Genomic DNA, 15,625 nt, shown 5'->3' with positions numbered 1-15,625 from the left:
CCCTCTTTTTTTTTTTCTTGCCTAATTGCTCTTGCTAGAACTTCCAATACTATATTGAATAGGAGTGGTGAATGAGGGCCTCCTTGTCTGGTGCCTGATTTCAAAGGCAGTACTTGCAGTTTTTGCCCATTCAGTATGATATTGGCTGTAGGTTTGTCATAAATACCTTCTATTATTTTGAGATACATTCCTTCGATACCTAGTTTATTGAGAGTTTTTAGCATAAAGAGCTGTTGAATTTTGTCAAAGGCCATCTCTACATCCATTGAGAGAATCATGTGGTTTTTGTCTTTGGTTCTGTTTATGTGGTGGATTACGTTTATAAACTTGTGTATGTTGAATCAGCCTTGCATCCCTGGGATGAAGCCTACTTGATCATGATGGATAAGCTTTTTGATGCACTATTGCCATCAGTTTGCCAGTATTTTATTGAAGATTTTTGCACCTGTGTTCATCACGAATATTGGCCTGAAGTTTTCTTTTTTTGTTGGAGTCTCTGCCGGGTTTTGGTATCAAGATGATGTTGGTCTCATAAAATGGTTTGGGAAGGAATCTCTTTTTGGATTGTCTGGAATCGTTTTAGAAGGAGTGGTATCAGCTCCTCTTTGTACATCTGGTAGAATTTGGCTGTGATCCCATCTGGACCTGGACTTTTTTTGGTTGGTAGGCTATTAATTGCTGCCTCAAGTTCAGCCCTTGTTATTGGTCTGTTCAAAGTTTCAACTTCTTCCTGGTTTAGGCTTGGGAGGGTGCAGGTGTCCAGGAATTTATCCATTTCTTCCAGGTTTACTGGTTTATGTGCATAGAGTTGTTTGTATTTCTCTAGTTGTTTGTATTACCATAGATGGTAGTTTGTATTTCTGTGGAATCGGTGGTGATATCCCTTTTATCGTTCTTTATTGCATCAATTTCATTCTTCTCCCTTTTCTTTTTTATTAATCTGGCTATTGGTCTATTTTATTGATCTTTTCAAAAAAAACCAGCTCCTGAATTTATTGATTTTTTTTTGAAGGGTTTTTTGTGTCTCTATCTCCTTCAGTTCTGTTCTGATCTTAGTTATTTCTTTTCTGCTAGCTTTTGAATTGTTGTTTTTTTTTTTTTCCTTGCTCCTGTAGCTCTTTCAATTTTGATGATAGGGTGTCAATTTTTGTTCTTTCCTTGCTTCTCTTGTGGGCACTTATTGCTATAAATTTCGCTCTAGACACTACTTTAAATGTGTCCTGGAGTCTGGTACGTTGTGTCTTCGTTCTCGTTGGTTTCAAAGAACATCTGTATTTCTGCCAACATTTCATTGTTTATCCAGTTGACATTCAGGAGCCAGTTTTTCAGTTTCCGTGAAGCTGTGTGTTTCTAAGTTTCTTAGTCCTGAGTTCTAATTTCATTGCACTGTAATCTGAGAGACTGTTTGTTATGATTTCCATTCTTTTCCATTTGCTGAGGAGTGATTTACTTCCAATTATGTGGTCAGTTTTAGAGTAGGTGCAATGTGGTACTGAGAAGAGTGTATATTCTATGGCTTTGGGGTGGAGAGTTCTGTAGATGTCTGTTAGGTCCACTTGGTCCAGATCTGAGTTCAAGTCCTGGATATCCTTGTTAATTTTCTGTCTCATTGATCTGTCTATTATTGACAGTGGAGTGTGAAAGTCTCCCGCTATTATTGTGTGGGAGTCTAAGTCTCTTTGTGGGTCGTTAAGAACTTACTTTATATATTTGGGTACTGCCATATTGGGTGCATATATATTTAGGATTGTTAGCTCTTCTTGTCACATTGATCCTTTTACCATTATGTAATGCCCTTGTCTCTTTTGATCTTTGTTGGTTTAAAGTCCATTGTATCAGAGACTAGGATTGCAGGTCCTGCTTTTTTTGCTTTCCATTTGCTTGATAAATCTTCCTTCATCCCTTTATTTTAAGCCTCTGTGTGTCCTTGCATGTGAGATGGATTTCCTAAATACAGCACACCGATGGGTCTTAACCTTTTATCCAATTTCCCTTAGCCCATTTACATTTAGGGTTATTATTGTTATGTGTGAATTTGATCCTTCCATTTTGATGCTAGCTGGATATTTTGCCTATTAGTTGATGCATTTTCTTCATTGTGTCGTTGGTCGTTACCATTTGGTTCATTTTTGGAGTGGCTGGTACTGGTTGTGCCTTTGTTTAGTGCTTCTTTCAGGAGCTTTTGTAAGGCAGGCCTGGAGGTGACGAAATCTCTCAGCAACTGCTTGTTCGTAAAGAATTTTATTTCTCCTTCGCTTATGAAGCTTAGTTTGGCTGGATATGAAATTCTAGGTTGAAAGTTCTTCTCTTTAGGGCTGTCAAATATTGGCCCCCACTCTCTTCTGGCTTGTAGGGTTTCTGCTGAGAGACCTGCTGTGAGTCTGATGGGCTTCCCTTTGTCGGTAACCAGGCCTTTCTCTCTTGCTGCCCTTAGCATTTTTTCCTTGATTTTAACCCTAGTGAATCTGACGATTATGTGCCTTGGGGTTGCTCTTGAGGAATATCTTTGTGGTGGTCTCTGTGTTTCCTGGACTTGAATGTTGGCCTGCCTTGATAGGTTGGGGAAGTTCTCCTGGATAATATCCTGAGGAGTGTTTTCCAGTTTGGATTCATTCTCTCCATCACATTCAGGTACACCTATCAAACGTAGATTAGGTCTTTTCACATAATCCCATATTTCTTGGAGGCTTTGTTCATTTCTTTTCACTCTTTTTTCTCTAATCTTGCCTTCTCATTTTATTTCATTGAGATGATGTTCAATCTCTGATATTCTTTCTTCTGCTTGGTCAATTTGGCTATTGAAACTTGTGTATGCTTCGCGAAGTTCTCGTGTTGTGTTTTTCAGCTCCATGAAGTCATTTATATTCTTCTCTAAGCTGTTTATTCTAGTTAACATTTCATCTAACCTTTTTTTGAGGTTTATTACCACCCACCTTCTGAAGCCTGTTTCTGTCAATTCATCAGATTCATTCTCCATTCAGCTTTGTTCCCTTCCTGGTGTGGAGTTGTGATCCCTTGGAGGAGGAGAGTCTTTCTTGTTTTTGGTGTTTTCATCCTTTTTGCTCTAGTTTCTTCCCATCTTTGTGGCTTTATCTACCTGTGGTCTTTGTAGTTGTTGACTTTCAGATGGGGTCTCTGAGTGGACGTCCTTTTTGTTGATGTTGAAGCTATTTCTTTCTGTTTCTTAGTTTTCCTTCTAACAGTCAGGCCCCTCTGCTACAGGACTGCTGGAGGTTCACCCCAGACCCTGCTGCTTGGGGATCACCCACAGTAGCTGCAGAACAGTAAGGGTTGCTGCCAGTTTCTTCCTTTTTGTTCATCCCAGAAGGGTACCTGCCAGATGTCAGCCTGAGCTCTCCTTTATGAGGTGTCTCTTTGGGTATCGGGGGTCAGCGAGCTGCTTGAGGAGACAGTCTGTCCCTTATAGGAGCTCAAGTGCTATGCTGTGTCTCCGTTGTTCTGTGCAGAGCTGCTGGGCAGGTATGCTTAAGTCTGCTGCAACAGAGCTCATAACTGCCTCTTTTTCCAGGTTCTCTGTCCTAAGAAGGTCAGGCTTTATTTATAAGTTTCTGACCTGCTGCTGCCTTTTTCAGCACAGAGTTAGTCTAGTCACAGTCTGCCAGCAGAGGCATTGCTGAGCTGCTTCAGGCTCTGCCCAGCTGTTGTGTGAACTTCCTTGAGGTGTTTTTTATAGAGGTACAGTTAGAACTGCCTCGGTAATGGCAGACTACCTCAGTAGTGGTGGACTGCCTCGGTAATGGCATACGCCCTTACCCCCAGTGACCTGGACCATCCTGGGTCCAGCTGTGCTTGCTGTGAAACTCTCAATCCAGAGCATTTCAGATTGTTTGTTTTGTGGGGGTGGTACCTGCTGAGTCAGATCACCTGGTTCCCTATTTCAGCCCCCTCCTTTTCAGTTGTATGGACAGCTCTGTCTCCCAGGCATTCCAGGCGCCAGTTGAAACAGCTGCCCAGATTTGTGTGAGTTTCTGTGTGCCAACCCACAGCACCGGCTGAAACAGCCGTGCTGGAAACTCGTGGCTCTTTTCGGCCCAGGAATCTTCTGGTCTGTGGGCAGTGAAAACTCTTTTGGAAATGCGATGATCACTCACCCTCTGCGTTGTTCTTGCTAGGAACTGCACTCCAGAGCTGTTCCTATTCGGCCATCTTGGCTCTTACTTCAGTTTGGGTCTTTTAAATGCCTTTCTGGAACTTGAGCAATGCCTACCTATAGGCCAAACCCATATATTCTCATATTGCATTTCCCCATCTACAGATGCATCTTTTCACATTTGGTTTTCCTTGTAGGTAACGATGTGGGTCCATCATCTTCAAGTAAGACCACAAACAAGTTTGAGGGGCTATCCCAGCAGTCAAGGTAAGCCATCTCAGCACTTCCTTGCCGCTGTTGGATCCATTGATGAAATGGACAGAATTCTAGAAATGAGTTTTCACGGATTTCGTAGTGCTGCTCAAAGCTGTGGTCAGCTGAGGGGGCTGGCCACGACGAGAAGCCAGACGTTCACTCTTGGCTTGCATGCACATCTTGTGGCTGGACTGGGCACAGGTCTACAGACCGTGCTCTGAGCAGCACCGCTGTCTACCCAGTTCACAGACAGGAGCTAACCTCACTTCCCGGTGGTCACAGGGTTGTGCAATGGTCTCAAACAAAATTCCTGTCAGAATGAGTTTTTATTTTTGATACTTTAATCAAGTAACTTTGTTACTTTCCCTTTTGACTCCTTTTGCAGATTTAGGAATGAAAAGATACTCCTTAGGGAAATCTGATCACCCAGAGATTTTCAGTCATAAAAATATCACTCTTTTCAAGTTCTCTGTTTCTAAGATTTTTTTTTAGACTAGGCTGACAGCAGTGTTCTTTTCTTCCCCTTTTTCACTGAAATTGTATACTTGAGGAGATTTTTTATGGGCAGTTTTTATGCAGCCCTACCCCAAAGGGTTTTCTCTGGAGGTGCTGAGAAAAGGATAGAGAGCCACTTCCAGACCCAAACTTCAGGGAGAAAGAGTCAGATGGTGTGTGGGGGTTGCTTTCCAGAGTTTCTGAAAGATGAAAAAACAAAATCACTTTATTTTTTGAGACAGGGCTTTGCTCTGTCACCCATGCTGGAGTGCAGTGATAAAATCACAGCTTGCTGTAACGTCAATCTCCTGGGCTCAAGAGGTCTTCCTGCCTCAGCCTCCCAAGTAGCTGGAACCAGAGGTGTGTACCACCTTACTTGGCTCATTTTATTTTTATTTTTATTTTTTTTGTAGAGATGAGGTCTCAGCTTGTTGCCCAGGCTGGTCTCAAACTTCTGGGCTCAAGCAGTCCTCCCGCTTCGGCCTCCCAAAGTGCTAGGATTACAAACATGAGCCACCATATCCAGCCTTTTTAAAATACCATTATCATATGTACTCTGTAGGCCCAATTACTATTATCCTCAGTTTTGCAGGTGAGAAGAGTGAGGCCCAGAGCCATTAGGTGGTGGGCGCAGATGTCAGAGCCAGCTCTCCAGCCTGCTTGTTCTCCTGACTGCACATTCAACGCCCCTTCCTTGATCTTGTACCCTGCCTTTCATTCCTTACTCACCTTCCTTCAGCCCTAATTTGGGGGACCCTGTAAAACTAAAGTTCTGGTCTTTATATTCCAGAATGGGGAGAGTATCTGACAATCCAGAAACACTCATAAAAGGTGTTTAAAGGCTGGACACAGCTTACCTGTAATCCCAGCACTTTGGGAGGCTGAGATGGGAAGATTGCTTGAGCCCAGGATTTGAGACCAGCCTGGGCAATACAGGGAATACAAGGAAGACCTTGTCTCTTCTAAAAAAAAAAAAAAATTAAAAAATTAAAAAAAAAATCAGCCAGGCATGGTGGCACAGGCCTGTAGTCTCAGCTATACGGGAGGCTAAGGCGAGAGGATCACCTGAGCCCAGGCAATTGAGGCTGTAGTGAGCCGTGATCACACCTCTGTACTCCAGCTGGGGTGACAGCAAGACCCTGTACCAAACAAAAAAGTTTTGGCCAAGCACAGTGGCTCCCAACTATAATCCCAGCGCTTTGGGAGGCCAGAGCAGGCAGATCACTTGAGGTTAGGAGTTCGAGACCAGCCTGGCCAACATGATGAAACCCTGTATCTACGAAAAATACAAGAATTAGCCAAACATGATGTGGCACACCTATAGTCCCAGCTATTCAGGAGGCTGAGGCAGGAGAATCGCTTGAACCTGGGAGGTGGAGGTTTGTGGGAAGCAAGACCACACCACTGCACTGCAGCCTGGCAAACAGAGCAGGACTTAATCTCAAAAAAAAAAAAAAAAAAAAAAGTTTTTAAACAAAATCAAGCTGATTGTGAACTAGAGCTTTTGGCAACTCATTAAGCTTGTTTGGGTTTTTTTTTTGAGATGGAGCCTCTTTTACCCAGGCTGGAATGCAGTGGCATGATCTCAGCTCGCTGCAACCTCCGTCTCCCAGGTTCAAGCGATTCTCCTGCCTCAGCCTCCCGTTAGCTGGGACTACAGGTGCATGCTGCCATGTCTGGCTAACTTTTTGTGTTTTTAGTACAGATGCAGTTTCACCATGTTGGCCAGACTAATCTAGAACTCCTGACATCACTCAGATGATTCGCCCGCCTCGGCCTCCCAAAGGGCTGGGGTTGCAGGCGTGAGCCACTGCTTCCAGCCAACTCATTAAGTTTTCAGTCTTCTTCCTCACTGCACACAGTACCACCAACAGAAGGGTCCTATGTTCATTTCTAATAGGAACAAGCCCAGGTTCCACAGCACCGCACAGGAGCTTGTGCAAAAGAAGTGTCTGAGCCTCTAGGCTTTGGCCTTGATAGCGTGGCAAGGAATGACCATTGCCCACACACCAGTCATGGGTGTGCCTAGGAAGATGCTGAGGAATAGCACAAGAAAAATACACCCCAAAAATGTCAGAAGCAAAGCCCTCTCATGTTTACTGTTCTTGTTTAGAGGCAGCTTTATCTCAACAAGATCCCCCAGTTGCCCAGAGGCAGGAGGATTTCAAGTGAGCTGAGGAAAGAGCAGTGAAGACCAAGGTTGGCCAAGAGCCAGGACAGAAGGGAGCGCACACATTTCATCTTCTTTCTTTGACTCCTGTTTGTTTTGTTGGTTGATTTGGCTTTTACTTTTCTATTAAATGCAGTTAGGATAGAAAAAAACAGCAGCAGCCAAACTCTTAGGACATCAGGGCACGGAGAGACGAGATAATAAAGGGGTTCTTGGCAGGTGGAGCTCAGGCACTCAGCTACTGCTGCTTCTCAGGCATGCAGGCCTCCTGGCGTCCTCTCAGAATGCCGAAGCCTCAAAGCCTCTTGTTGAAGAGAAGTAGTGGCTTCCACCTGATGCAGACCCCTGACAGCACTGGGGTCTCAGTTACAGAAGTTAACGTTTGATGATTCAGACAACTTAGTGTGGACCTGTATTCCAGGGACTTGGGCCTTTGTCGCCCTCATTTACCTGTCCTCCAAAAGGAGGGCAAGGCCAAGGAGAGCCTGGAGGCCCGAGAACCAAGCTCTTTTCTTTGCTATAGTGGAGGAAGTGAGGGCTCTGGAGGCCAGCAGAGCTAGGGCTGAATTTCCGCTTCCACTTCTGACCCATGTGGGACCTTCTGCCAGCCACCAGCACCTTCATTCCCTTCCATTACCTTGTCTGGAAACCGGAAACACAGAGCTGTTGTGTGGGATCATGTGGGATGAGTTACTTCTATGGACTACATTGGGGTCACCACTTAGAGTGTGCCAGGTCCCTTCATAAATGCTTTGAAATGGAGGAGTTGAGCTTTATCATTAAGAGGGAATTTTTTTCACCCTTTCACTGTGCCTCCTCAGCCAGGCAAACTGAAATATGGAAAATAGACTATAATCTTTGGTTAAAGAAATTTTGAAAGCATTCTTTAGATGATTATGTAAATGCCTTGAATTTCCTTGAATCACTAATGATATTCTAGCACTTTTAGATCCTAAATGATTCTTATTTGTTAATTAGCACCAGTTCTGCAAAGACTGCCCTTGGCCCAAGAGTTCTTCCTAAACTACCTCAGAAAGGTAAGATCTATCTTTTTCACATTCACATGTAATTAAAATGTCACTAACCCCTCCAAGGGGCCCAAGGTTTTAATCTCCTTTTTTCACTGATCCATCCCAAATGCTTAGAGCAGCACCTGGGATGTAGTCGATGCCTAGTAAATACTCGTTAAATGACAAAAGTTATTTATAAATTCATATTTGTTCATTAGCAAAGCACCGTACTTTTGCAGAATACATAATACTTTTGTAGAAGATATATTATTATAATCCCCAGGTACCATTTTTTCTCCCGTTGTAAACATAATCAGAGAGACCTTGGAATCAACACTGGCTCTACCACTTAGTAGCTGTGTTACCTTGGCCAGGTGACATAGTAGCTTCACTCAACCTGAAATTCCTCCTATGTAAAATCGGGGAAATAATACTTAACTTCGTGAGGTTTCGTAAGGACAAAATGAAGTCATGCTTCAGAAAGTCCCTAGCAAGTGGGTGGCAAAGGAATCCTTCCCTGGGATGGCATCTGTCGTGCAGAGTAGAGATACCCATGCTTTCCAAAGTACAAGAAAGCAGTGTCTATAAATGCTGCTTTTTTGCCAAGCTAAGACACTCAGCTCTTTGACCAAGTCTTCTTTAATGCTGATAAGCTTTTCATGTGTAAAACCAAAATTTCAGTCTTATTACAACACAAGTGATAGTTCTGCCTTTCGTTGTTGTTGTTGTTGTTACCATACCTTACCTTTAGAGTTGCAAAATATCTCTAGGAGCATCTAGGTCATTCCCTCCTTATATAAGCCTGCAAGGCCAGCAGGGCCCACCTTGGATACAGATGGGAGCTCAGAGGAGCTCAGGGCCTGCTCCTTGAATTTTCAGTGCCAGCAGCAAGACTTGTGACCCCAGTCCAGTGCTGTGTTGCCTAGTTTTAGCAGAAGTCAAACTGGGAGTTAGTACTGGGAAGCTGAAATTCACCACTCTCTAGAGTTCTTCAGTGAAGTAACACACTTTGAAGAGCACTGGCTGTTCAGGCCAGGCTCCTGTTTAATAAGATGAGGGGATTCCCAAATGACTGCTGATTCACTCTCCATAGAACATATGCAAGACTTCCCTTGAGTTTGCTGCATCTTTATCTAGGATTGGTTTTTGCTGCCTTTTATTTTTAAAATCTGCCCAAAGGGCTCTTTTAATCTCAAAGGAGTTTGAGACAAGCTTCCCAGGCATGTACCCCCATCGCCAGTGTGCCCAGATTCCATCCCAGATCTCTCACACAGCACCCCTGCTGCTCCAGCTTGCTTCCTTTAGCACCAGACCCCAGCACTTCTCAGTGCCTGTGGGACTTCACTGTGGCTGCTCCCAGCTCTTCCCAATGTTCATCCCCTCCGTGCCCTCCCATGCCTCGCAACATGATGTCAGTCCATCACCAGAGTCACTCCCTGATGTGCTCCCTCAGTTCCTGCCCCTCCTCTTCTGAGTTCTGCCACTCTGTTGACTTCTGAGAGCACAGTCAGGGTGGCAGTCTGGTTCTCCACATGACCGCTGACCTTACATGGTCATCTGGGGCTGCCCAGCAGTCCCGACACCACGACCTTTCAGCCCACTCCCCGGCACTCTCTCCTCTCCTTAGGAGCCCCTTGTTTCTGTTCCTTATTGAGTCAGCACAGGAGTCCACCCCTACTATCATCTGCCAGGCGTAGTGGCCATAGTCCTAAGGTAGACGCTGTACCCTCTCACCCCCTTGGGGACAGACTTCAGCACATGTCCCTTCCTCTTTTGCACTGCTGTTCCCTTCCATCTGACCTGCCCTATCAGGGCAGGCCTGCTCTGAATACCCTTCAAGACCTGTGTCCCACCCACCACCACCCCCTTGCACCCGTGCTCGCTCTCTGTCTCTGCGCGCGCGTGTGTGTGTGTGTGTGTGTGTGTGTGTGTGTTTACTATTTGGAATTTCCCATAATAAACATATACAGAAATACAAAAAAACACACAGAATAGTATCCTGCAGCCTCCTCCACCACACCCACTTACTCATCACCCATTCTAGCACTTACCAGCTTGTACCTGATCTTGCTTCATCTTGTTTTTTACCCAGCCACTCTCAGTAATTCTGTAGCAAATCCCAGCCGATTGTATACACATGCAGTTCTATTATCACATCAAACAATTTCATCATGTCTAAAAAATCAAAAATTTCTTAATATCATCAAATACCAACTGTTACATATCCAGCTGTCTCACAACTCCCTTTTTTTCTTTAAGAAATTGTTTGTTTGAATAAGAATTAAAATAAGGTCCACATATCATAGTTGGTTGATACGTCTCTAAGTGTCTTAGGCTAAAGTTTTCCCTACATCTCTCTCTTTTTATTTGTTGAAGAAACCGGGCTATTTGTCCTATAGATTTCTCCAGTCTGGATTCCACCCTCACATGTTTGTTCATTTAACATGTTCCTCTATCTGCCATATTTCCTATTAATTGGAATTTGACTGCAGAAACTGATCAGATAGATTCAGGCTTTGGCAAAACCGCTTCATAGGTGGTAGTGTGTTCTGTCACAAGGTGTACACCATCGCGTTGCCTCTGTATGTGAAGTTCGCAGCTGTTAATGCTCAGAGACAAGATTCATGCATCCATCCTCTCATCCCGTCCCGCTGCAAGCCGATAGACTGGTAGTTAAGCTTCAGCCCTGTCTCACTTGGCTGTCTACAGGTTTTGGCACAGTTACTGCTTCTCTCCTGCCTCGAATGCTATGCACTTGTCTTCTGGACACCCCTGTCCACTCTCGCTGCACTGTCAGTTCCTTCCTGACCCCCTTAGCTGCTTTCTCGTCTCCTCAGCCCCTGCATGTTGGGCACCACAGGCCGTACTCGTGGACTGCTTCTGTTCTGTACCTTCCCTTACTCCTTAAGTCATCCAAACAGTCCCACAGCTTTATACCCATTCAGAAAGCTTCACATTTCTATCTCCTGCCAAAGTATCCATCCATAATCCAAATTTACCAACAACAGCCTATTTCTTATTGCCACTTGATGCCTGTGGGGAAAATTCTCTAACCGTTTTTCCCCTGCTCTCACATCACAACAGTCAACACAGAAGAAGACTTCTGTGACAAACGTGAGAGGATTTTTCCCCACGCACCAAGCAGCAGACACCAGCTGGGTGTCTTCTCATTCAGTTCAGACACTGTCCACCTGGAGATACTGGCAGTCCCACTGGGTGAAAGCTCAGTCTCCAAAACTGCCCCCCACCACACACACACACACCAGTTGCAAATCCAGACCTTCAGAACTTCTGACTGACTGGCTTCAAATTGGGGTTCCTACGCCTCCCTCTTTGAGTCCATTTAATTTGCTGGAGCAGCTCACATAACTCAGGGAAACACATTTACCAGTTTATTATAAAGGATATTGCAAAGGATACAGATAAATATGTAGGGCAAGGTATGGGGGAATGGGTGCTGTATTAGTCTGTTTTCACGCTGCTGATAAAGACATACTTGAGGCTGGGTAATTTATAAAGAAAAAGGTATAATGGACTCACAGTTCCACGTGGCCGGGGAGGCCTCACAAACATGGCAGAGGATGAAAGGCATGTCTTACATTGCAGCAGGCAAGAGAAAAATGAGAGCCAGATGGAAGGGGAGACTCCTTATAAAACCATCCTATCTCATGAGACTTATTCACTACCATGAGAACAGTATGGGGGAAACCGCCCGCCCCCATGATTCAATTATCTCCCATTGGGTCCCTCCCACAATGTGTGGAAATTATGGGAGCTACAATTCAAAATGAAATTTGGGTGGGGACACAGTGAAGCCATGTAGGTGCAGGGCTTCCAAGCTCTCCCTGGAAACTCCAGGAGCGTCCACATGGTCAGCTCTCCAGAAGCTCACTGAACCCTGTCCCCTTGACTTTTTATGAAAGCTTCATGATGTTAGCATTCCTTCCCCCAGGGTATAGGGTAGGACCCTCTCATGGAAGGGGTGTAAGACCCACAGTTGGATTAGAGTCCTGCCTTGGGATAGGCGATAAGAGGGCAAGAGAAGGTCAGAGGCCTGCCCGTGAGACCTGGCACACCCAACATTATAACAGAAGACTGTAACAAGGTCTATAAGCCAGGAACCATGGATGAAAACTAACACATAACACCACAGCCCTACTTGCTGGTTTTCTGCTATGGATCCTTTATATCAAAAATACATATATACACAATCACGAATAATTAGCCCAGTCCATCATAATGTATGAATGTCTCCCAGGATGATGAGGACATTCTAGTTTGTAGGCTTTCTTTCAGTGTTGTCCACAAGCAGGAGTGGCCTTGGGAAATACACAGCTTCATCCTCTCAAGCACCTGGAATCACTGAGCTAAGAGGCAATGTTATCTCTTGCCCTGAGACTCTTTTGAGTTGTTAATGTAACATTGAATTTTCCTAAATTAATAACCCACTTATTGTTTACTCTCAGCTACTATTTCTCCTTCTCTCCATTAATCTCCAAACTTTTTTGAAGGGACATTAGAATTGCCACTGTGCTGGTCTAGATTACAGGCAGCAATACAAGTCTAGCAAGTAGCTCCTTCTCAGTCCACTCCCATTCAGATAGGGTGAGGTTACATAGCTGCAGAACTAATGAGCAATTTTTACCACCAGCCATATTCACTGATAGCCCCAATTTTGCTAGAAGTGGTAAAGGCACATCTCACCCACAAGCACTCAGGAATTTTGTCATAAGGTTTAATAACATGGTTATAGTTTTTTGCTTAGAAAGCATTCCTGCTAAATGTTTTTTTAAAGTTGGGCTCAGTGTCCATACTAGTAATCCAAGCTCTGTGGGAGGGTTAGAGGATGGATTGAAGTCAGGAGTTAGAGACCAACCTGGGCAATACAGTGACATCCCATATCTGAAAAACAAAATTCATCTTTGCTGTCCCAACACTTGTAGTTGCAACTCTGGTCCTAGAATCACTGCATCAGGTAATGGAGAAAAAGTAAGTTGTTGTTTTTTTTTTTCTGAGATGATTTGGGGAAGAAAAACTGTGCTCAAGAGTGCCTCCTCCTTGCATTCCTCAGGTAGCGTGATACTGTATAAACCGTTTCCGTTTTATTGTGGAACTCTTCTGGGTACTGCCATCCCCATTAGAATGTTCTCGGACATCGCCTGAGACAGCATGAGTATTTCAGGTGTCATAGGGCAAACGTCAATTAACATTTCATAGCAAGGTAGTAAATGCCCCTTAAGTGGAAATTCTCTATTCCAAAGTCCCAGTAGTTTTTGCTGGGAGGTGCTCAGACACGGTCATCAGCCCCAGGAACTGCTCCACAGAGGGTTATCAAGTGGAGAGTTTGTCCCTGCCAGCACTCTAGCTTCCACTCTGCACTATGTGGGCTTGGGCACAGGATTAATAGTGCCTGGAGAGCAGATTTACATGCCTTCTATTTTATGGTACCAGATAGGGGAAACATTCTCCAATTTCTGTGTTCATTACCATGCTACTGTGTTCATTGCCATGATACAGTCAGATAAAAGAGATGCAGTCACTTCACATAAAATGTGTTCAAATATACCGACTTTCATCATCCTATCAACCCTTACATGTTTATATTCTAGTTTCAGGAACTTTTTCACCCCAGACCATTTTACTCTCTCTTGTGCAAAAAGCTTTGGGTCTGCAGCCAAGGGTTGAACCAAAGGACCCTGGACCTTTTGTTAATCTTTATTTTTATTAGTCTGCCCCACTTTTGCCCCAGGCAATTTCAGATCATACGGTTCATTGTCATCTCTACCTTCCGACTTTTAAAATTTCTTCAAACTGGGAGAAATACAGTAAACCGGTTAGGGCCCTTTGATGTTGGGAGAGCGGAGGGGCTCCCTTTGGTCTGCTCACCTTTCAATCATGTTGTATTAAGACCTTTGTTGTGCTCGCTTCAGCAGCACATATACTAAAATTGGAACCATACAGAGAAGATTAGCATGTCCGCTGCTCACAGATTACATGTAATTTTTTAACAACAGCAAAAAGACCTTTGTTTTGTGGTGGCTTATGCCTGTAATCCCAGCACTTTGGGAGGCCAAGGCAGGCGGATTGTTTGAGCTCAGGAGTTTGAGGCCAGCCTGGGCAGCATGGCAAAAACCTGTCTCTTCATAAAATACAAAAAATCAGCCAGGTGTGGTGGCTCATGCCTATAGTCCAGCTGCTCAGGAGGCTGAAGTGGGAGGATTACATGAGCATGAGAGGTGGAGGTTGCAGTGAGCCGAGATCATGCCACTGCCCTCCAGCCTGGGTGACAGAGTGAGACCCTGCCTCAGAAAACAAAGACCTTTGTTTTAACTGTATCAATTTCCATTTTATTCATTCCATTTCTTAATAACCATCTAAAGATTTCCACCCTACTGGGATGAATCCCATGACTCTCTCCTTTTTATTCTTAGTTTTATCCCATCAGTGTTTTCTTTCTCAACCTTATTTGTTAATAACCATCTAAAAATTTCCACCTTCTATCAACTGAAACAATTGTGAAAAAAAATAATAATAGTTTCTACCTTCTGGAAGGAGTCCTTTAGCTCTCCCTTTTGCCTTTCCCTGTTCTTTTGTTAGTTAACCTAATATTTTTATTAGCATCTGTAAGACTCACAAAGGGAAGCTGAGACCGCAAATTTGATAAAGCTTCTCCAACTGAACTCAAGTTCAGTTCTGTAGGAGTAATATCACATGGGGTGCTCATGTAGAAGGGGCCCTCTGAACCACAGCATTTGCCATGACCTGGGTAGCAGGTATATTCAGCGTGTGAATAGCCCCGTCATCATAAAGCCAGTCCCATATGCATACAGAGCATATCAGCTGCTGCATCTGGGGTGTCCCACTTGGCATTTATAGGGGGAGTCGTACAGTACCCCTTCTCAGGGTAAGCAGGCCTTGACAGTGGCTTTATCTGTTCCACCAGGCTGGCAGTTACCTCAAGAATAGCCTCCTGTGTGTCTGGATCATACATAACCATCTGCAGTTGTTCAGTAGTGAGGTGTGGGTCCCATCAATCCAAACATGTACTTCCACTCTGTGGAATTTAAAACCAAAGATACTGCCCCTCAATTAGTCACTCTCATAATCCATTTTACTAAAGGTTCCTCAGGAAGCTGATGATACCGATCTACAGAATGAAACAGTTCCTTCACACTGTACCCTCTAGTTTCCCTGGTTACTTGGTTTTGCCCCTCCTTCATACTGACTACCTTCTTGGTAACCACAAGTCTCAGAGGTACTTTCTGTTGTCCCTGCGTAATTTTCTCCTTTGTGGGTAACTTTAAGGCTAGTGGCTTGAGCTCAGGCAGGCCCACATCTGAGCTTAGTCCAGCCTCAAGTCCTGACCCAGCACCCTCTTTTATTTTAGCTATTGGAGACAACAATAACTAAAGGATTAAATATTTTACTTTTTTCTTAGTTTGCATTTATTTATTTATGCATCCAGTGCACCAATCCCTGGGGAGTCAGATCCATCTCTGAATTCCACTGGTAACTTTTGCCTTTAGTAACTGATCTCAACACAGCTGTGGCTTCATACCCTGGGTGACCACATGGCCACATAGG

The 15,625-nt window shown here is 44.2% G+C and overlaps 1 protein-coding gene and 1 non-coding gene across 6 annotated transcripts in view; both read left to right on the top strand.

The window, feature by feature from the left end:
* The window catches only part of ASAP1 (ArfGAP with SH3 domain, ankyrin repeat and PH domain 1), a 403,505-nt gene that overhangs the window by 372,549 nt on the left and 15,331 nt on the right, over nt 1-15,625 (top strand). For all 5 annotated transcript variants that reach the window (XM_032246627.1, XM_032246599.1, XM_032246607.1 and 2 more), the window contains 2 exons: nt 4,309-4,378; nt 8,010-8,068. In XM_032246627.1, coding sequence (XP_032102518.1) covers nt 4,309-4,378; nt 8,010-8,068 — 129 coding nt within the window. The remainder of the gene's footprint in view (nt 1-4,308; nt 4,379-8,009; nt 8,069-15,625) is intronic.
* Nucleotides 13,959-14,067, top strand: LOC116536005. The gene has a single exon (XR_004262429.1). It is a non-coding gene; the product is annotated as a U6 spliceosomal RNA (small nuclear RNA).

This window comes from Sapajus apella, unplaced genomic scaffold (genome assembly GCF_009761245.1).
Source record: "Sapajus apella isolate SASKATOON/1434 unplaced genomic scaffold, GSC_monkey_1.0 scaffold3, whole genome shotgun sequence".
NCBI lineage: Eukaryota > Metazoa > Chordata > Mammalia > Primates > Cebidae > Sapajus > Sapajus apella.
The sequence above is the reverse complement of the archived record's forward strand: the minus strand, read 5'-3'. Positions and strand labels throughout refer to the sequence as shown.